The sequence below is a fragment of the Rana temporaria genome, chromosome 2, assembly GCF_905171775.1.
Source record: "Rana temporaria chromosome 2, aRanTem1.1, whole genome shotgun sequence".
NCBI classification, from domain to species: Eukaryota; Metazoa; Chordata; class Amphibia; order Anura; family Ranidae; genus Rana; species Rana temporaria.
This window is the reverse complement of record NC_053490.1, coordinates 346,461,670-346,485,149: the sequence shown is the minus strand read 5'-3', so window position 1 is coordinate 346,485,149 and position 23,480 is coordinate 346,461,670. Positions and strand designations below refer to the sequence as shown.

General features: G+C 45.5%; 1 protein-coding gene across 1 annotated transcript in view; it reads left to right on the top strand.

Annotated features, from left to right (window-relative positions):
• Positions 1 to 23,480, top strand: part of MDM4 (MDM4 regulator of p53) — a 284,489-nt gene that overhangs the window by 91,824 nt on the left and 169,185 nt on the right. Inside the window, exon 3 of the mRNA XM_040337591.1 lies at positions 3,900 to 3,974. Within this exon, the coding sequence (XP_040193525.1) occupies positions 3,900 to 3,974 (75 nt within the window). The remainder of the gene's footprint in view (positions 1 to 3,899; positions 3,975 to 23,480) is intronic.

The following is a 23,480-nucleotide window of genomic DNA, read 5'->3' as shown; positions in this document are numbered from 1 at the left end:
GTTTAGGCGGATACGTATTCTACATATTTTTGGTAAAAAAAAATTGCAATAAGTGTTTATTGGTTGGTTGGCGGCACACCATTTTTTTTTCTTCGTGACTGCGACATGGCCGACACATTTTTGGGACCATTGTCATTTTCAAAGTGAAAAGTGCTATATAAATATAGTGGTCCTCATTTTGGCCAGAATCGTGCAGCTCTAGTGTGTGCGTGTGTAATATTATATAATATAGTGAATCTTTAGTGAAAAAAATTGTGGCGCTCCGTTTCATAAAACGGTACTAGTAAAGTGATTATATTAACCACTTAAGGACCGCCGCCTGTACATATACGTCGGCAGAATAGCACAGCTTGGCAGATGGACATACTGGCATGTCCTGTACATCTACCCAGCCGTGGGCCGCGGGCACGCGCCCACGACCCCGTCCGAAGCTCCGGGACCGCGGGATCCGCGGACCCGATCGCCGCTGGTGTCCCGCGATCGGTCCCCGGAACTGAAGAACGGGGAGAGCCGCGTGTAAACACTGCTTCCCTGTGCTTCACTGTGGCGGCTGCATCGATCGTGTCATCCCCTTTATAGGGAGACACAATCGATGACGTCACTCCTACAGCCACACCCCCCTACAGTTGTAAACACACACTAGGTGAAACATAACCCCTTCAGCGCCCCCTGTGGTTAACTCCCAAACTGCAACTGTCATTTCAACAATAAACAATGCATTTTAAATGCATTTTTTGCTGTGAAAATGACAATGGTCCCAAAAATGTGGCAAAATTGTCCGAAGTGTCCGCCATAATGTCGCAGTCACGAAAAAAATCCCTGATTGCCGCCATTAGTAGTAAAAAAAAATGTTTTTTTATAAAAATGCAATAAAACTATCCCCTTTTTTTGTAAACGCTATAAATTTTGCGCAAACCAACCGATAAAAGCTTATATGCGATTTATTTTTTATTTTTTTACCAAAAATATGTAGAATACATATCGCCCTAAACTGAGGAATTTTTTTTTTTTTATATATTTTTGGGGGATATTTTTTATAGCAAAAAGTAAAAAATATTGCATTTTTTTTCAAAATTGTTGCTCTTTTTGTTTATAGCACAAAAAATAAGAACCGCAGAGGTGATCAAATAAACCAAAAGAAAGCTCTATTTGTGGGAAAAAAGGATGCTAATTTTGTTTGGGAGCCACGTCGCACGACCGCGCAATTGTCAGTTAAAGCGACGCAGTGCCCAATCGCAAAAAGGGGCCTGGTCCTTTTTACCTGCATTTTGGTCTTGGGCTTAAAGGGGAGGTTCACCCTAAAAACCACTTTCTCTAATTACACTGGCCCCCCACATTACAATACGATTATGCCTGTTATGTTTTTTTTGATGCTGTACATACCTTCGTACAGCTATTCACCCGTGGCTTCGGGGTTGCGAGTCCCGTGGGAGTGGGCGTTCCTAACATGCTGGTGATTGACGTTTTGACAAAAAAACAGCTCCCCCCGTCATGTAAGCCGCATCACGATTGGCGAAAGGATCCGAACGGCGATGCGCAGTATAGCGCCGACTCACCGTTCGGCTCCTTTCGCCAATCGTGACGCAGCTTACGCGACGGGGGGAGCTGTTTTTTTGTCAAAACGTCAATCACCAGCATGTGAGGAACGCCCACTCCCGCGGGACTCGCAACCCCGAAGCCACGGGTGAATAGCTGTACGAAGGTATGTACAGCATAAAAAAAAACATAACAGGCATAATCGTATTGTAATGTGGGGGGGCCAGTGTAATTAGAGAAAGTGTTTTTTAGGGTGAACCTCCCCTTTAAGTGGTTAAATAACATAAATAAACACATAAAAATTAACACATAAAAATTAACAAGTGAAAGTGAATTAAAAGTGCATGTGAATGATCCATAAACATATAATGAAAGTTGAAAAGAAAATGAATTCATATAAAAGTGTCCATAAATCACACCAATCTTCAAGTGATTAAGAAGTGATTGATCTATGAATAGTATCTTTCTTGAAGAAATCTTGATACAAACTTTCCACCACACCTCATGTGCTTGTGAATCCACTCCCAAAGGAATAAAACTCACCAAAACAATCTGCCTCACATTCACATGTTCGGCACAATAGCTTGATAGCCCACCCGGGTTGATGGACAATTCCAACGGTGATCACAAATCAATCAAATCCACATGAAAAAATAAATAAAATGCTTCCAATGGTGAAGTATGTAAAACCAATTTATTAAAAAGTGCTCACAAATCCTCACTCATTGTACTGACATGTTATAAAATAAACAGACACTTCAATCAAAGTTCTCTAATGAAGGAGACTTGCAATAAGAGGTTAGGTTATTGCGGTCACGGAAGACACAGAATACCCAGCAGATCTCACCTTCCACTTGCTCGCTTTCCCAGCCGGAACAGCTACTTCCCTTGGCGGTGATAGTACATATAGGGATCACAAAAATTTGCCGTGCAGGCCCCGCCCAGACATGTTTCGTTAGTATAGACTTTTTCAATTGGAAAATTCAAAATTTTTGTGTTCCCTATACGTACTATCACTGCCGAGGGAGGTAGCTGGGGAAGTGAGCGAGCAAGTGGAGGGTAAGATCTGCTGGATATTCTGTGTCCTCCGTGACCGCAATAGCCTAACCTCTTACTGCAAGTCTCCTTCATTAGAGAACTTTTTTGATTGAAGTGTCTATGAATTTTATAACATGAGTACAATGAGTGAGGATTTGTGAGCACTTTTTATTAAATTGGTTTTACATACTTCACCATTGGAAGTATTTTATTTATTTTTTCATGTGGATTTGATTGATTTGTGATCACCATTGGAATTTGCTATCAAGCTATTGTGCCGAACATGTGAATGTGAGGCATATTGTTTTGGTGATTTTTTTTACCTTTGGGAGTGGATTCACAAGCACATGAGGTGTGGTGGAAAGTTTGTATCAAGATTTCTTCAAGAAAGATGCCATTCATTGATCAATCACTGCTTAATCACTTGAAGATTGGTGTGATTTATGGACTCTTTTATATGAATTCATTTTCTTTTCAGCTTTCTTTATGTGTTTATGGATCATTCACATGCACTATTAATTCACTTTCACTTTGTATATAGGGACAACCATCGGTCACCTCCCCCAGTCACCCCCCTCCCCCCACAGTAAGAATCACTAATTTATACAGTAATCAGTGCATATTTATATCATTGTTCGCTGTATAAATGTGAATGGTCCCAAAAATGTGTCAAAAGTGTCCGATGTGTCCGTCGCAATATCGCAGTCCTGACAAAAATCGCAGATCGCCGCCATTACTAGTAAAACATAATAATAAAGTCATAATTTATCCCTTATTTTGTAGACGCTAAAATGTTTGCGCAAACCAATCACTATACGCTTATTGCGATTTTTTTTTTTTTTTACGAAAAGTATGTAGAAGAATACTTATCGGACTAAACTGAGAAAAATGTTTTTTTTTTTTATTGGATATTTATTATAGCAAAAAGTAAATAATATTGAATTTTTTTCAAAATTTTCGATATATTTTTGTTTATCGCGCAAAAAATAAAAACCGCAGAGGTGATCAAATACCACCAAAAGAAAGCTCTATTTGTGGGGAAAAAAGGACGTCAATTTTGTTTGGGAGCCACGTCGCACGACCGCGCAATTGTCATTTAAAGTGTGACAGTGCTGAAAGCTGAAATTTCACCTGGGCAGGAAGGGGGTATATGTGCCTAGTAAGCAAGTGGTTAAGTAGCAGCTGTAGGTAATCAAGTTTATTAGCTTTGTTTACCAGCGTTTATTAATTTATAAAAATAATATATATTAGTGTATTTTATAGATAATTTATTTTTTAAATATAAATACCTAGATATATTTTTTTTTTTTTTACCCATCCATCAGGTACGACCTCAGCCTGCATTACTGAAGCTCCTTCACACAGCGGGAGCAAAAGGAGATACATTTACCATAAAACAGGTAAAGTCTTTATCAAGTTGCTTTGAGTGTCCTTGTCATTTTTATACTGTATTTACACCTGTGGGATGAGGTCAGTATGATTTTTGTGTAGTGTTGTGTGGTGTTTTTTTTCATTCCCCCTTTTTGTACTAGAAACAAATTCTTAGATTTTACAGATACCATGGTAAACCTTACTAAAATTCAATAAATTATAGAAGATTGTTTTTAGTTGCACATGAGTGAGGAGATTGCGCTCGTACAACATTTTTCTGATTTGACAGGCAGGTTTGCTTCTTATAGACCTGGTATGAATAAGCATCGGGTAATAGAAGGGTATGATCAAATGCATCCTGACATCTAGGCAGTATAGCGTATAGAATAAAATATCTTCGTAGCCACATGTACTAAAGTGAATAGACCAATAAATGTAGTTGTGCAAATTTATGTAACCTTTACACAAATTCCAGGTCATACACCAGTTTATTTCTAGCTTGGCTATAATATTACTCTGATTACACTATATTTTTGTATGATTAGTATTTTTGTTGTAAATTTATAATTCTTACAAATATTGGCTCCTACTCTATATATTCAAAGGACTATCCTTTATTGGGAAGCGCCCCCCTTTTTTTTTTTTAAGCTTGTGTTTGTGATAAACGTTTAATTTTATGCACAGTGGTCACTGGGTATAATTGAAACAAGAAATTAAACTTGGCTCCTGTGAACTAATATATATAAATATATATATATATATATATATATATATATATATATATATATATATATATATATATATATATATATATATATATATATATATTCACGGCTGAAATTGTTGGCACCACAGAAATTTTTCAGAAAATTAAGTATTTCTCACAGAAAAGTATTGCAGTAACACATGTTTTGCTATACACATGTTAATTCCCTTTGTGTGTATTGGAACTAAACAAAAAAATTGGACATAATGTCACACAACTACAAAAATGGGCTGGTCAAAACTCTTGGCACCCTTAACTTAATAATTGGTTGCACACCCTTTGGAAAATATAACTAAAATCAGTCGCTTCCTATAATCATCAATAAGCTTCTTACACCTCTCACCTGGAATTTTGGACCACTCTTCCTTTGCAAACGGCTCAAGGTCTGTCTTATTGGAAGGGCGCCTTTTCCCAACAGCAATTTTAAGATCTCTCCACAGGTGTTCAATGGGATTTCGATCTGGACTCATTGCTGGCCACTTTAGAACTCTCCAGTGCTTTGTTGCCATCCATTTATGGGTGCTTTTTGACGTATGTTTGTGGTCATTATCCTGCTGGAAGACCCAAGATCCCGGACGCAAACCCAGCTTTCGGACAAAAAAAATATTGTTTTCTGTAAAAATTTGGGGGGTGCCAACAATTTCGGCTATGACTGTGTATGTGTCTGTGTATAATATATATAAACATTACAGCAGGGCTTGACACATTTGCTTGGAATCTAGGAGCCAGCCAAACAAAAAACGTGCCCCGTCCCGCCAAGCTTGCGCGCAGAAGCGAACACATACCTGAGTAGCGCCCGCATATGTAAACGGTATTCAAACCTCACATGTGAGGTATCGCCGTGATCGCTAGATCGAGAGCAATTATTCTAGCTCTAGACCTCCTCTGTAACTCAAAACATGCAACCTGTAGAATTTTTTAAACGTCGCCTATGGAGATTTTAAAGGGTAAAAGTTTGACGGCATTCCACGAGCGGACGCTATTTTGAAGCGTGAGCTGTTTGGTATCAATTTACTCTACGTAACATTATCTTTCACAATATAAAAAAAAAATTGGAATAACTTTACTGTTGTCTTATTTTTTTATAAAAAAAATTGTATTTTTTCCCCAAAAAAGTGAGCTTGTAAGACCGCTGCGCAAATACGGTGTGACAAAGCATTGCAACGATCGCCATTTTATTCTCTAGGGTGTTAGAATAAAAAAATATATATAATGTTTGGGGGTTCTAATTGGAGGGAAGGAGATGGCAGTGAAAATAGTGAAAAAACACTTTAGGAACTGCTGTTTTACTTGTAAGGCCAACGGCCACCACCAGATGGCGGCAGGTCACAGAAGTAAGCTTGGGCCTCCACAAGGCTGCAAAGCCGTGGCCTCAATTACCGGGCGTCATGGGCCCGCCGCGATCGCAAGGTGGGGGCGCATGGAGACACATGATTGTGTGCCTCCATGCACCCCCACCTCCCCCGCTGCGCGATCGCGGCGGGCCCGCGACGGCTGATAATTGAGTTGGCGGCCTTGTAGGCAGTGGCCTCAATTACCGGCGGGCGCCAGGTCACAATTTCTTGTCACAATTGTGACCGGGCGCCCGGATATTGTCGAGCCCTGCATTACAGGTTGCATTACATTACAAGTAGCAAAAAACAGCAGTTCCAATGTGTTTTTTCACTGCCATCTCCTTCCCTCTAATTCGAACCCCCAAACATTATATATATTTCTCTTATCGTCCATGGACAGACACAGCTCCTTAAGTCTTGACAAGTGGGTTATGTTCCCTGTTTACAGAAGAGGACTAGGCAGAAACATGTTAAATGGTTAAATACATGTTACATTAACAGTTGAACAGCCTCGCCCGGGGGGCGGTCCCTCCAGACATAACCCTCCTCACTGCAGCATGCAGCCTCAGTTTCATTCTGCGTAGCAAAGGAGAAGGACGTATGGCTCCCTTTGGGCCCAGCGCCCTGAGGAGAAATTTTATTTTATTTTTACTTTTTCTTGAAGAATCTTCTTTCAACTGTCGGCTGGGTGACAGGCTGGATATTATAGATCCTTGTAGTCTACTCAGTCCGACCAGCAAGCGTGGACACACCTATGCAAAGAGGCTTGGTCATGACTCCTGAGGTGGCCGTGAGCTTTGCTCCGAGGTCCACATATGACTGGGCTGTGGTGTAAATCACTCACAGTGGACCGGGCCGACGGCTACCTCCATTGCGGTTGTAGGTCTGTCAGGAATGCGTAAGCGAGTCCTCGTTCGGACGGGTAAGTACAGTCCCTCCTACTTCGGTGGGTTGGTACGGCTGGGCATTCCTGGGGTTCGGAGGTGCTCTTCTCCTCCCTTCCCTGCTCCTTTCCCTTGTTGCATTGCTAAGGCATGCTGTCCGGGGGGGGAGGGGGGCTTTCCTGAGAGGGCTATGTTATCTGGCACCTTTTATTGTTTGATACTGTGTTTTTCCTGTGGGGGTTATCACTGTAAAAGCCCTAGGAGGCTTTCCCTGTTTAAAATGCAGCGTTTTGCCGACGCTGGCGCCATTTTTTGGGAGGTTTTCAATTACATTGAAAACTCCCATTGGCGGCCATTTTGTCGTACGTTTGTTTTTTCTGCTATGGAGCCATGGACCAGGTACCTGGGTAGTAAAAAAAAAAAGAAAAAAAAGCAGGATAAGGCATTTATGGGTGCGCTTCTCACTGCTGTAAGGGACTCTCTTAAGCTGTATAGTGCAGCTGTGTTTCCGCCGAGGGCTCTGTCTTTTTTGGATCTCACAAATCAGACCGCTCTGTGTAGGTTCTCTCCTTCTGTGCCCTTCTTTGACAATTTCTAAGATGCGGAATGAGAAAAGCCGCTGAGGTAGTCCCTCACCACCTGGCGGTTCAGTGCCCTTTTGAGGAGAGACCTTTCAGGGGATCCTCCGGGTGTCATGTATAGCTGACCACTCTCCCTATTACGGGAGTCCCCGCTTGTATGCATCTGGCTGTTAGAAGATCCGAAGTACTGGCCCTTGCCATGTTTACCATGCTGGGGTCCGTCTTGCGGCCTATTGTGGCTACTACTCTGGGGTCTCAGTCGATTTCTGAGTGAGCATTTTGCACCAGACAGTGGAGGAGCACCGTCCTTCTACCAATGATATTAGGCTAGCGGACCCGTTGGTCCAGGGCCTCATATAGGTCTGTGATGCTTCTTTGAATGCTGCGCCCTTCTTATCCAGGGCTTCTGTTTCAGAGATGCTACGCGGTGGTGTAGTGGTTAATTCCATTACTTGTCAGAAAGAGTCATTGGTCCGAATTCCGGACATTGACACCAATCTAGCTGGAGCTTACATTGTCGCTCTCTGTGTCTGCGTGGGTTTCCTCCGGGTACTCCGGTTTCCTCCCACCCTCCAAAGACATGTGTGCATACACTTCCATAATATACATACACACTTTGTGTATGTATTATTACGGGGGCCGACAAGGGCTCAGCTGGGGGACTAATTTGTCCCTGGGTGCATAAACGCCGGCACCAAAATCCCGCCTATGCAGTCGTCTTCCCTCCCTGCTCTAGGTTGGGGGGGGGGGGCGGCTTACAGGTTCACAATTCAGTGAATCTCCCTGCTCTCTGACTGATGGGTCTGCGAGGTGGTCTCTTCAGAGTCCTAGATAGGGTTTACGCCTATCCATAGAACTGAGTTATTTTCTAGTTTATTCCTCGCCCGGCTTGTCGGTCTGCCTGAACAGTGTGGGACATGTCCCGTTTTGCATAGGTCACGGAATTTTTCTGTGCTCCGTGATGGGGAGGGGTCTCTGAGTGGTCCTCCCTTTTGATCTGGCGTCAACACTGAGGGTTTTCACCTAGGAGCTCGCAATTATCCCAACTTTGGGAGAGTGAGGTTTTGCCTCGTGGGCTTCTTGAACGACCTTCTTCTGAGGGCAGCTTCTGTCTCAGACCTAGTGGAGCTGTTTATAGCCATTCAGACCCTCCGAAGTTTCTGGTGGGTGCTAAACATTTGGAGCCGGTCCTGATTCCGACTTGAAGGGAGCAAAGGTCCTTCTTCCCCTGGAGAAATTGCAGACTCTTCAGTCTGCAGTGAGGGTATTAGCATCACACTATCGGTCTTCTCTCCGGGTACATGCTGGTCCGGGACCTGTGGGTAGCCTCCTTCGAGGCGGTACTGTATGCCCAGTTCCACACTTGGGCTTTCCAGGAAATACTGTCCAGGTGGTAAGAAATTCCTTGTCTCTGTAATCGCCAGATTCAGGTGCGCCACCTAGTCGGAGTCTTCTGAGTTGGGACAGAGATCCCCGGCTCTTCGGGCCGGGAAGTTGTTTCTTCCTTCCAGTGGTCGGTGTTTACGACGGACGCAGGCCTCACGGGTTGTGGGGACCCCTGGGGGGGTCCAGTCAGCCCAGAGTCACTGGACTTGCATGGACCTACGGCCACAACTCCCTGAATCTGCCTGCTCTATTCTGATCTTGGTAGCTACCCAGGGTCGGGCCTGGTTAGTACCTAGGTGGGAGGCCACCTGGGTGCTGTGAACCCTGTCTACCGTTCATTGTGCCACTATTTGGGTGATCAGGCTTTGATTCTCCTCGTGTTCGAGGAGGTTGCAAGGTTTTAGCTGACAACGCCACGACTGTGGCTTCAGTCTACCATGGGTATGCCAGCAGGCAGACTACTGGAGTCACCTGATGCTGGACCAGGGTGACTGTTTTTCTGTGCCTGGGGGTGTTTTGGCTCCCTTGCAGGAAGTGAGTCTCACAGGGCAGGCGAGATTATAGCTCAGCGGTAGACTGCCTGCCCTGCATGCAGTTGCCTCTGGGTTCAAGCCCAGGAAGTTCTGTGTCGTTACGTGGCCCGGGCTCGCTTTGGTTTTTTTCCACTCGTGGATCTCCTGGCCGCACCTCTCCACCGCAAGGGTGTCAAAGTTAGTGACCAGGTCTAGTGCTCTGGTACTGACGCGTAAGTTGCGCTGGTGACCCTGTGGGGGTCTGTATCGGCGGCCTTATACCGTTCCTCCATTTGTGTTGCTTCCTCGGCTGCTCCATAGAGTGGAGGCTGAGAGGATCCCGATGTTCCTAATCACTCCAGATTGACATTGGCGTCCTTGGTACGCCGATTTCGGGCGCTTCATAGCGGAGGGGTACCCTGGCCATCGCCAGGGCGAGAGGTCCTTCTATCTCTGTGTTTTTTCAGTGGCCCTTTGGGGCCAGTTCCCTGGTGGGTACCTCTTTGTGCAGGGGGTTTGTCATATTCTTTCCCCTCTTGGCCCATCTCTTCCCCAATGAGTTTTGACTCTGGTGCTCTCGGTTCCTCAGGAGCCTTCCCTTTGGAAACCTCAGAGAGATTTTCTCTTAACACTATCTCAGAAGGTGGCCCTTTTCTTCCGTTAGAGGGGTCTTTGAGCTGGCGGGCTTGTCTTACAAGCCGCCATGCTTGATCCTCCATAAAGAATAGGTGGTGCGCCCGCGACCTTCCCTTCTTCCGAAGGTGGTCTCGGACTTTCGCCTGAATAGGGGCATTGTTTCGTCCATCCTCGGCGCATCCTACGGAGGTTGCTTTTCATACTTCAGGCATGGTCCACGCTTTGCGGGTGTACCTACCTGCTACGGCTCCGTTTTGCAGATCTGACCCTCTTTTGTGTCAGTGTCTGGTCCACAAACGGCCTGGCGGTCTCGTCGACCACCCTGTCTCGGTGGATCTGACAGACCATCATACAGGCCTATGCTCTTAGGGGGCGGGCCCCCCTTGTTCCGGTCACGGCACTTTCGACCAGGGCACCTGGTGCTTCCTGGGTTTTTCCGACTTCATACGTCGGTGTCACAGGTGTGCAGGGCGGCGACTTGGTCGTCCGTTCACGTTTTTTTGTGTTTTAAAATTTCCTGGTTGCTGTGAGTGCATCTTCTGATGCTTTCTTTCGCCCGCTAGCGTTTGCAGGCGGATGTTTGAAGTTGCATCTCCTCCGTTTGAGGAGCTCTGCTTGTTTTGGGGTGAAGTTAAAATTGGTTTTACTGATATATTTTCCACCCCTCGTTTTGACACTGCTTGGGGACGTCCCACTTGTCAAGACTTAAGGAGCTGTGTCCGTCCATGGACGTTAAGAGAAAATAGGATTTTTTGTACTCTCCAAAAAATCCTTTTCTCTGACGTCCATGGACGGACACAGCTCCCACCCCTCCTTTTCAGGTTTGTACTGCTTGTTACGAACTGAGGCTGCATGCTGCAGTGAGGAGGGTTATGTCTGGAGGGACCGCCCCCTGGGCGGGGCTGTTCAACTCTGTTAATGTAACATGTATTTAACCATTTAACATGTTTCTGCCTAGTCCTCTCCTGTTAACAGGGAACATAACCCACTTGTCAAGACTTAAGGAGCTGTGTCCGTCCATGGACGTCAGAGAAGGATTTTACGGGGAGTACAAAAAATCCTATTTTTTTATTCTAGCACCCTAGAGAATAAAATGGCGGTCGTTGCAATACTTTCTGTCACACCTTATTTGCGCAGCGGTCTTACCAGCGCACTTTTTTTGGGAAAAAATACACTTGTTTTAATTAAAAAATAAAACGGTAAAGTTAGCCCAATTTTTTTTTTTATATTGTGAAAGATAATGTTACGCCGAGTGTCGCGCTTCAAAATTGCGTCCGCTCGTGGATTGGCGACAAACTTTTACTCCTTAAAATCTCCATAGGCGACGTTAAGGAGAGAAGCGCCACTGAGTAAACTGTGTTTTTAATATAACATATGAAATAATCCAGCACTTGCATCATAAATTACTATGCTGCAGTCGGGAGCTGGCACAAGTCTGGCGGACAGTAGACCAAATGTATCCAGATGAGATGTGGCTGCGAGAGCGGTTCTCCTCGGGTCCCAGCAGCCACATCTCATCTGGATACATTTGGTCTACTGTCCGCCAGACTTGTGCCAGCTCCCCTGACTGCAGCATAGTAATTTATGATGTAAGTGCTGGATTATTTCATATGTTATATTAAAAACACAGTTTACTCAGTGGCGCTTCTCTCCTTATTCTTTTTTCTTGCATATACTGAGCTGACTTCGCTCCTGGACTGCTGCCTTGATTAACTGCTCATCATTTGAACTGATCGTCCACAGCTTTCTACAAACTCCTGTTGATTTTCTTGCTGGGACTGATCCTATTACCTCCTAAAACATGGACTCATGAACTTTCAGACTACATACGTCGCCGTTGTGGTTTGTTTATTTATTTTAATTTGAATTTGATCATTATTATTTAACCCTTTATTGATTGTTCTTGCTGACAAACCTGAGCGCTGTACCCCATTGCTATTTCCATAGACGACGTTGCATGTTTTGAGTTAGAGAAGGTCTAGGGCTAGAATTATTGCTCTCGCTCTACCAATTGCAGCGATACCTCACATGTATGGTTTTAATAGCGTTTACATATGCGGGCGCTACGTATGCGTTCTTTCTGCGTGCGAGCTTGGCGGGACGGGGTGTGTTTTTGGCTCCTAACTTTTTTTTAGCTGGCTCCTAGATTCCAAGCAAGTTTGTCAAACCCCGATTTTATATCTATATATATCTATATATCTATATATCTATATATCTATATATATATATATATATATATATATATATATATATATATATATATATATATATATATTACAGACCAAAAGTTTGGACACACCTTCTCATTCAAAGAGTTTTCTTTATTTTCATGACTATGAAAATTGTAGATTAACACTGAAGGCATCAAAACTATGAATTAACACATGTGGAATTATACATAACAAAAAAGTATGAAACAACTGAAAATATATTTCATATTCTAGGTTCTTCAAAGTAGCCACCTTTTGCTTTGATTACTGCTTGGCACACTCTTGGCATTCTCTTGATGAGCTTCAAGAGGTAGTCACCTGGCGCAGCACCCCATCACTCTCCTTCTTGGTCAAATAGCCCTTACACAGCCTGGAGGTGTGTTTGGGGTCATTGTCCTGTTGAAAAATAAATGATGGCCCAACTAAACGCAAACCGGATGGAATAGTATGCCGCTGCAAGATGCTGTGGTAGCCATGCTGGTTCAGTATGCCTTCAATTTTGAATAAATCCCCAACAGTGTCACCAGCAAAGCACCCCCACACCATCACACCTCCTCCTCCATGCTTCACGGTGGGAACCAGGCATGTAGAGTCCATCCGTTCACTTTTTCTGCGTCGCACAAAGACACGGGGATTGGAACAAAAGATCTCAAGTTTGAACTCATCAGACCAAAGCACTGATTTCCACTGGTCTAATGTCCATTCCTTGTGTTCTTTAGCCCAAGCAAGTCTCTTCTGCTTGTTGCCTTTCTTTAGCAGTGGTTTCCTAGCAGATATTCTACCACGAAGGCCTGATTCACACAGTCTCCTCTTAACAGTTTTTTGTTATGTATAATTCCACATGTGTTAATTCATAGTTTTGATGCCTTCAGTGTGAATCTACAATTTTTCTAGTCATGAAAATAAAGAAAACTCTTTGAATGAGAAGGTGTGTTCAAACTTATATCTATCTATATATCTATATCTATATATCTCTCTTAACAATATACTTAAGTGCTCAGTGCTAATATAGTGCAAAATAAAGTCCATCAAATATGGAGTGTTAGGCTGGTGACAAGTTGAAATATATTCTGCTGACTTTCCGTGCTCCTCTCCTGGGTCACCACTCACCAGATGGAAATGGTATATACGCCTGTATCAGAATGGTAATGCCTGTCCAGAGTAAGTTGGTGTGTCTGGCATTTAAGGAGAGATGTCTGTTGACCTCCTCCCGCTGATCCAGATCCTTCGAACTCAGTCGATCAATAACAATTCGTAGCGATGTGATTTTAACGGAATGGAACAAAGAGAATATAGTGTAATACTGCTAATTTTATTTTAAAAGTTTTAAAATCATTACACTTACATTAAAAAACGTGCAGAGATTGCCTCTTTGGCATACAAAGCCTTCACAGATACTCCGTAGCTTGACGCATTTCACCCCTCCCACTGGGCATCATCAGAAGCTTATAGGGTCTGATTGGCTGTCTTTTATACTTTAAGCTCCTCCCACTACTCACATTGATGGCGCAGTTCGGAATTACACTCACTTCCGGATTCTGCCGGAACCGGAAGTGACGCACAGACCGAAAGTGACCGGCAAAACCAGAAGTTATGCTATCTATTGTAATGTAAACACTATCCGCTCTACTTCCTCTCTGCTTACATACAATTACTATTTCTCTTCCGTTCATGGACGGACACAGCAGCAATTGACCTTAGGGTATTATATCCTTTCTTCCAGGAGAGACTAGGCAGAAAAAACAGCACTTCAAGTGTTAAAACACTTTTCAGTACAGCTCCTCCCAGGGGGCGGATCCACCGGGTACATCCTTCTCTCTGACCCAGCAGCTCCAGTTTTTTTGTCTGCCTAGCGTCAGGAGAGACATGGCCTTCTGGAGTCCATGTACTCTGAACTTTTTTTGCAATTTTTTTCGCTTTTATTTTGTTTTGTTCCTGCATTTTTTGATCCTGAGATCTACTATCAACTGCCGACTGGGTGACGGGCTGGATCTTGATCCTTGTAGTCCCCCCCCCATGCTCGGCCATCGAGCGTGTGCCGGCCCTCAGTCGTCCACGACATGCCCTGTTGCTCCAGGGGTGGCCGGGGAACTACATGTTCCAGGGCACACATATGACCGGTCTCTATGGCTTTGTCACAGTGTGTCTGGCCGACAGCCATGCCGTTTAGCAGACGTTGGTTCTGTCCGGAATGCCTCCAGCCGGTGGTCGCAGGACCGGTAAGTAGTGGCCCCTTGCCCTGGCAAGGTGGTATGGCTGGTGCTTCCTTGGGGAGGTCAAATGAGGGTCCGCCCTGCTTTCCTCTCTCCCTCCTTCTCCATGCTGGGTGGCGGCTGTAAGGGGGGGGGGGTCCGCCTGGGGCTCTGTCACCTACGGGGGCTGTGCTGCTGTGTGGTGCTATACATTTTTTGTAGTGCCTTTCCTTTTTCACCATTAAAGGCTTACTTTTTTAAGATTCATTGGTGTGCGGCTGTCCATACCCTGCCTTCAAGTTTTTGCCTCATGCATTGCAGGCACCCACCTGTTTCTGAGTGGACATTGATTGCTCAGGTGTGCTCACCTGGAGCAGCAGCTTCTCCCTTCTTAATTTGTTGTACTGGAGTTGCTGTGTGTGCTGGGCTGTATTTTCTGCTGTCACTGTTGCTTTAAACACGTGTATGGCCTCCATTTTGCAGCCCGCGAATTGCTTCCTGAGGGACGGCGCAGATCGGACAGCACTCTCAGCGCTTCAGCAGCACTACAGCCTGGCCGGGTGGTGAGTTACCTGGGGGTTCCCTGCTCTGTTTTGCGGCCGGGAGGGTGACCTGTGGGTCTCTGCCTTGCAGTAAGTGTTTCTGTGTGTTCCTTACCTGGACAAAATATTATACAAGGAATGGGATCGGCAGCAGAAAGTTTTTGATGTACCAAAATACTTTGCGGTCCGTTATCCTCTTGAGGAAGACTTAAAAAAAAAAAAAAAAAAAAAAGTCCTCCGTCAGCGGTCCCCCCTGTGTCCAGACTGAACAAGTCTACCATGTTACCTGTGGAAGGGGCTCCCACCTTTATGATCCCCGCAGATAGGAGAGCTGAGGCTGTGGCCTGCTCTATGTTCACAATAGTGGGGTCGGCAGTGAGACCGGTTTTGGCCGGAGCTCTAGTGTCAGACAATTACCGAGCGGGCAAAGTCCCTGCTGCAGGAGCTGGAGGCGCATAATGCTCCTGAGCTCTGTGTGGGCCTGGCTGACCAGTTGGTGCAGGGCCTACAGTTTGTCTGTGAATCGGCCCTCGATACGCTCCTCTTGCTCTCCAGGGCCTACGCGGTGGTACTATGCCACCTTGGGTGGCTAAAGTGTAAAGTGTCTAAAAGGTCCTTGGGGGACTTACCCTTGAAGGGTGCACGACCTTTTTGGGGTGTCCCTGGATGACCTCATTATAGATGCTACAGGGGGTAAGAGAACTCTGCTCCCACAATCTGGGAAGGGTAAGGATTCTCGTCATAAGCAGGGTCCCTCCTTTACCTTCCCCAAGCGTTTTTTTCGCCCTCCAGGTGCGGCAGCAAAACGTTTTCCAGGGTGCTAAGGCGCCTGCTGTAGATCAAAAGCGCACCTGGTACCGCAAGCCTGCGGACAAGCCTGCTTCTGCATGTAGGTCTGCCCCCGCCAGACACTTGGTTGGGGGGCTGACTGCGGATGCGCAGCTCGGTGGAGATCCCTCTTTCTGACCGCTGGGTTTGCGAGGCAATTTCCTTGGGGTACAAGATAGTTTCTCTCTTGTCCACCAAACAGATTTTTCCTTCCAGCTTCCTGCGGTACGCCGGGTGGCCCTGTCAGGGGCTGGTCAGGATCTGCTGGTCAGGGAAGTGATTATACCGGTTCCCTTAACGGAACGGTTTCAGGGGTTTTTACTCCAATCTTTTTGTAGTCCCCAAAAAAGGAAGGGGTCCGTCCAATCTTGGACCTCAATGCCCTTAACTCTTTTGTCGAAGTGCAAAGATTCAGGATGGAATTGTTCGCTCTGTAGTGGGGGAGGCTCTCCATCAGGGGGACTTTATGGCGTCCTTGGGTACTCAGGACGCGTACCTGAGGTTTTTGCGTGTTGCGGTCAAAGAGGACCATTTTCAGTTTGTTGGTCCTGGATTCCTCAGAAGCAAGTTTTTTTTTCTCCCGACGGAAGAACTCCAGACACTGCAATGTGCAGCGGTTTGCGACCCAGCAGTGGTCGTCGCTTCGCCTTTGCAAGAGAATTCTGGGTCCCATGGTGGCCTCTTTCGAAGTGGTTCCGTATGCCCAATTCCACACCCGAGTGTTACAGAAAGAGATTCTGTCACGTTGGGACAAGTTCCCTTCGTCTCTGGATTACCAGATTTGGGTGAAGTCGCCTGGTCAGGTCCTCCCTAGTGTGGTGGCTGACATCTCCGGTACTTCGGACCGGGAAATTATTTTTGCGGTGCTATCGGACAGTGGTCACAACGGATGCCAGCCTCTCTGGCTGGGGGCGTTCTGGAGTGTCCAGTCAGCCCAGGGCGCTGGACTCAAATGAAGTCCCGCCTGCCAGTCAATGTCCTGAAGCTCTGGGCTTTCAGGCTGCGTCTCCCCAAGTGGTTTCTGGGTCTGCAGGACCGTTCGGTCAGGATCCAGTCCGACAACACCACGGCCGTGGCGTATGTCTACCATCAAAGGGGCACGCGGAGCCCGGCCGTGGTGGTGGAGGTTGCACACATCCTCCGGTGAGCCACAAGGTACGCTTCGGCTTTGTCGGCCGTGTACATTCCGGGGGTGCAGAGTTGGCAAGCCGACTGCCTAAGTCGCCAAACACCGGACCCGGGAGAATGATCGTTGCACCCGGAAGAGTTGTGCCAAAAATGGGGCACGCCAGGCGTGGACCTTCGGGCGTCCAGTCTCAATCTGAAGGTGTCACGTTTCGTGGCCAGGTCAAGAGTCCCTTGGGCGGACGCGTCAGACACGTTGGTGGCACCGTGGGGTCACTATCGCCTAAATCTACGCTTTCCCTCCTCTGAAGCTTCTCCCTCACCTGTTGCGCAGAGTGGAAGCTGAGGGGATGCCAACAATCCTGGTCGCTCCGGATTGGCCGTGCCTTTTCCTGGTACGCGGACCTTGGTGCGTCTGGTGGAAGACGTCCCTTGGATTCTACCCCTAAGAGTAGATGTTCTGTCGCAGGGTCCAATTTTTCCTCACCCTGCTTTACAGTCGCTGGCTTTAACGGCATGGCTGTTAAGAGCCAGGAGCTGGAGGTCCGAGGTCCGTCGGACTCTGTGATCTCTACCATGCTACTTGCACGGAAGTCTACTTCACGTAGGATTTGCCATCGTACATGGAAGGCCTACATCTCTTTGTGTGCAGAGATGAAATTGCACCCCCGCACATACGTGCTGTCCCAGATGCTGCTGTTCCTACAGCGGGGAGTGGGTCAAGCTCTCGCCTTAAGTACAGTTATGGGTCAGATTTCGGCCTTGGCTGTTTATTTTCAGCGACCGTTTGCGACGCACTCCCTGGTGCGTACGTTTGTACAGGGGGTCAGGCATGTGACCTTCCTGTGCGTCCTCCACTGCCTCCGTGGGACTTGAATTCGGTCCTCTCGGTGCTTCAAAAGGGCTCCGTTTGAGGACATTCAGGAGATTCCTCTGTTCTCTCTGTCCCAGAAGGTGGTCTTTCTTAGTAGCCATTCCTTCGGTCAGACGAGTTTTTGATCTGGCGGCCTTGTTAGGTCCTCAGCCGAAGAACCCGAAGGAGGCCACGTTGCTTTCCTTGGACGTTGTGCGAGCTCTACGGGCGTACTTGTCTGCTACGGCTCCGTTCCGGTGATGGGACTCGCTGTTCGTGTCAGTGACTGGTCCTGAGAAAGGTCTGGCGGTCTCGTCGGCCTCCATTTTCAGGTGGATCAGACAGGTCGTGCTCCAGGCATATGCCCTAAAGGGGCGGGCTTCTACAGGTTGCATGTTTTGAGTTACAGAGGAGGACTTGGGCTAGAATTATTGCTCTCGCTCTACCAATCGCGGCGATACCTCACATGTGTGGTTTGAATACCGCTGCTCACGTATGTGTTCGCTTCTGTGTGCAAGCTTGTCGGGACGGGGTGCGTTTTCTGGCTCCTAACTTTTTTAGCTGGCTCCTAGATTCCAAGCAAATTTGTCAAAGCCCGATTTAGGGATTTCAAATATTTGTCCTGCAGATTGGGATTTGAAATGTGTTACCCTTTTTCTTTCCACCTTTACATGTTCTACAGACTAGGCATTTGCTGCATTTGAAAAAAAACTGTTTGGCCAAGGAAGGAAACCATCTTTTTAGGAGGATCAGGGACACTTTTGACTATTTTATCCTTTAGTATTGGGGACGTTTATACATACATTTCGGGCGTGTTGGTAGAGTAATAGGCAGAACCAGATCTGTAAGTAATATAGGCCAGTGAGTTTTAATGATTCGTTCTATTTTGTTTATATTGTCAAATAAATTCTGTACAGAATTGCAGATCATTAACCACTTAAGACCCGGACCAATATGCAGGCTACAGACCCGAGGTGTTTTTACAATTTTTGGCACTGCGCTGCTTAAACTGGTAATTGCGCGGTTATGCAATGTTGTACCGAAACAAAATTTGCGTCCTTTAATTCCCACAAATAGAGCTTTCTTTTGATGATATTTGATTGCCTCTGTGATTTTTTTATTTTTTGGAAAAAAATTATATTTTCTACTTTTTTTTATGAGAAAAATCTAATGAACTCAATTTTAGTCAAACATTTAGGCCAAAATGTATTCAGCCACATGTCTTTAGTAAAAAAAAATAGCAATAAGCGTATATTTATTGGTTTTCGCAAAAGTTACAGCGTCTACAAACTAGGGTACATTTTCTGGAATTTACACAGCTTTTAATTTAGGACTGCCTATCTCATTTCTTGAGGTGCTAAAATGGCAGGGCAGTACAAACCCCCCCCCCCCCCAAATGACCCCATTTTGGAAAGTAGACACCCGAAGGAAATTGCTGAAAGGCATGTTGAGTCCATTGAATATTATTTTTTTTTTGTCCCAAGTGATTAAATAATGACGGAAAAAATAATAATTTTTACAAAAAGTTGTCACTAAATTATATATTGCTCACACATGCCATGGTTATATATGGAATTGCACCCCAAAATACATTCTGCTGCTTCTCCGGAGTACGGGGATACCAAATGTTTGGGACTTTTTGGGAGCCTAGCCGCGTATGGGGCCCCAAAAACCAAGCACCGCCTTCAGCATTTCTAAGGGCGCACATTTTTGATTTCACTCCTCACTACCTATCACAGTTTCGAAGGCCATAAAATGCCAAAACGGCACAAACCCCCCCCAAATGACCCTATTTTGCAAAGTAGACACCCCAATCTATTTGCTGAGAGGCATGTTCAGTCAATGGAATATTTTATATTTTGCCACAAGTTGCGGGAAAATGACAAACTTATTTTTAATTTTTTGCACAAAGTTGTCACTAAATGATATATTGCTCACACATGCCATGGGCATATGTGGAATTACACCCCAAAATACATTCTGCTGCTTCTCCTGAGTACGGGGATACCACATGTGTGGGTCTTTTTGGGAGCCTAGCGGCGTACGGGACCTCGAAAACCAAGCACCGCCTTCAAGATTTCGAAGGGCATACATTTTTGATTTCACTCCTCACTACCCATCACTACCTATCGGTTTTGAAGGCCATAAAATGCCAAGATGGCACACAACCCCCCCAAATGACCCCATTTTGGAAGGAAGACACCCCAAGCTATTTGCTGAGAGACATAGTGAGTATTTTACAGTTCATTTGTTTTTAAAATTTAAGAAAGGGGGGGGGGGGGAAACATTTTCTTTTCTCTTTTTTAAATTTTCAAAACTTTGTGACAAAAAGTGAGATCTGCAAAATACTCACCATAACTCTCAGCAAATAGCTTGGGGTGTCTACTTTCCAAAATGGGGTCATTTTGTGGGGGTTTGTGCCATCCGGGCATTCCATGGCCTCTGAAACTGTGATAGGTAGTGAGGAGTGAAATCAAAAATTTACACCCTTAGAAAGCCTGAAGGCAGTGTTTGGTTTTTGGGGTCCCGTACGCGGCTAGGCTCCCAAAAAGTCTCACATGTGGTATTCCCGTACTCGGGAGAAGCAACAGAATGTATTTTTTTGGGGTGTAATTCCACATATGCCCATGGCATGTTTGAGCAATATATCATTTAGTGACAACTTTGCGCAAAAATGTTTTGTCTTTTTCCCGCAACTTGTGTCAAAATATAACATATTCCATGGACTCGACATGCCTCTCAGCAAATAGCTTGGGGTGTCTACTTTCCAAAATGGGGTCATTTGGGGGGGATTTGAACTGTCCTGGCATTTTATGCACAACATTTAGAAGCTTATGTCACACATCACCCACTCGTCTAACCACTTGAAGACAAAGCCCTTTCTGACACTGTTTGTTTACATGAAAACATATTTTTATTTTTTGCAAGAAAGAGAAGTTGAACCCCCAAACATTATATATTTTTTTAAAGCCAAAGGCCCTGCAGATTAAAATGGTGGGTGTTGGATTTTTTTTTTTTTTTTTACACAGTATTTGCGCAGCCATTTTTCAAACGTATTTTTTGGGGAAAAAATACACTTTTTTTATTTTAATGCACTAAAACACAAAATATTGCCCAAATTATTGATGAAATAAAAAAGATGATCTTAGGCCGAGTACATAGATACCAAACACGACATACTTTAAAATTGCGCACAAATGCGCAGTGGCGACAAACTACATACATTTTAAAAAGCCTTTACAGGTTACCACATTCGATTTACAGAGGTCTACTGCAAGAACAGGAGGGGACAGGGATGCTTTTTTTATTATTATTATTATTTATTATTATTATTATTATTATTTATTTAGTTTTTTTATTTTATTTGTAAACTGTTCCTTCCATTTTATTTATTTTTTACCATTTTTATTGTTATCTCATGGAATGTAAATATCCCCTATGATGGCAATAGTTAGTGACAGGTACTTTTTTTTTTTTCTTAATGGACCCGAGATCTTTCCTCTGCCCTCAAAGCATCTGACCACACCAAGATCGGTGTGCTAAAATGCTTTCCCAATTTCCCAATGGCGCGGTTTATATCCGGGGGGGGACACTGGATGTAAAAGCAGTCTAGAGGCTAATTAGCCGCTAGGATTGCTTTAACATGAAAGCCGACCGCTGGCTGAAAAGAATGATACCAAGATGATGCCTAAACCCGCAGGCATCATTCTGGTATAACCATTCAAAGCCCAGCAACATACCAGTACGTTGATGGTTCTTGTTGGACATGTATTGTAATCCTTTTTTTTTTTCATGCAGCTAGCTGGCTGAACGAAAAAGATTGATAGGTTGGTATGCCTACCATTAGAATACCTCCCTTCATCCACCCACTTCTAATGATGGGCATATATGCACCATTTATATATGCCGAAGCATGGGGGCATCCTCCCGCAAAAAAGTTATGCCACGCACACACGGTCAGACTTTTCCACGGACAAGGGTCCGTGCTAGCAGAACGCAGGTGCTAGCTGGTATCTGGGCTGATTCCGCTAAGAATGAGTTTTTGGGAACCCTAAACTGCTGGGTACGCTAGTATAGATCAGATCAGATATTGATCTGTTCAGAAACTATACAACTAAGGGGGGTGTATGCTTTGTGCGTGGGTGTAAGCGTTACTGGCACTAACCTAACACTGCCTGGGGCGACCCAGACCCTGACTGATGATAAAATTTAATTGATATCACCCGCCGGGGCGATCAGGGGGTTAAACCTTTATTGGGTTATATACGGCGGGTGCGAGGGGGTGGCCAGAAACCAATGTCTGCTTCCTCATCCTGGATTGCTCTTACAGGCTAACAGACCGTTGCATGTACCGTGACCCCCGACCCGCAGGCACGTACAGGTATTTGGATGTGCCTGTACGTGCCATTCTGCTGACGTATATGTACATGCGGCGGTCCTTAACCACTTAAGACCCGGACCAAAATGCAGGGATATATATAATGATATATATAATGTTTTTTCTACTGTAGGCGTAGGGCTCTAATAGAGCGTAAAAGGGGGGGAGTTTTCCTGATACAGTGTGCCAAATCTGGGTGTAATGTGTATACCTAAGTACTTCAGGGCCATAGTTTTCCAGGTGTATAGGAAGCATGTCTGCAGGTGGGTCGCCTCACTCGCCGGCATATTAAGCGGAAGATCTTTAACTCCTGATCTCTGACCCTAATGCCCTTGATACTCGCGTTCCCTGGAATTGTGGCAGCTAGGGGTTCTACACAAAGTGCAAATAGCAGGGGAGACAACGGACACCCCTTCCTGGTGCCATTAGTCAACGGGAACGAGGACGAGAGGGCGAAGGGTGTTTTAACCTGGGAGGAGGGGTCTGCGTATAGGTGCCGAATCGCATACATAAAGGGCCCCGAAATCTCACGTGGCGCAGCATAGCGAACAGGAAGGGCCACCCTAGGCGATCGAAGGCCTTTTCTGCATCAAGGCTAAGTAGAAGGGACTGCAAGCCCTCCCTGGTTGCCACTTCCACCAGGTCAATTATTTTCCTGGTGTTGTCCCTCGCTTGGCGGAGCGGGACAAGGCCCACCTGATCTTTATGGATAAGGGAAGGGAGGACTGTATTCAGGCGGACAGAGGACAGAGAGTAATTTAGTGAAAATCTTAAGATCTGAATTCAGTAGGGTCTATAGTTGGCACAAAGGGACGGGTCTTTGTCTGGTTTAGGTATCACCATGATGAATGAACGTTGCATATCTACAGGGACGGGGGTGTCATGGAGGAATGCGTTAAATAGTTTGCACATATAGGGGAGCAGTATAGGGTGGAAAGCCTTATAATATTCATAAGGGAAGCCATCCGGGCACGGGGCCTTGCTAGACGGCAGGGATTTAATAGTGGACTCAGTTCTTCAGTAATCGAGGCATTAAGGGGGATCAAATCCTCTGGCCTTAGTCGGGATACCCCACTTTGCTCAAGGTATTGATTTATGCGTTGGGCAATATCAGACAGGAGGGGGCCGCTCGGGATGTCAGGGTTGTTGTAGAGGTGTGTATAGAACTCTGCGAACGAGTGGGCGATCTCACTCAGGTGTGTAACCATGGTCCCCGTTCTGGTTTTGATTTGATGGGGTGTCGAGGCTTGGGTGCTGTCTCGCAGCTTCCGAGCCAGGAGGGAGTGGGCCTTATTCCCCTTGTCATAA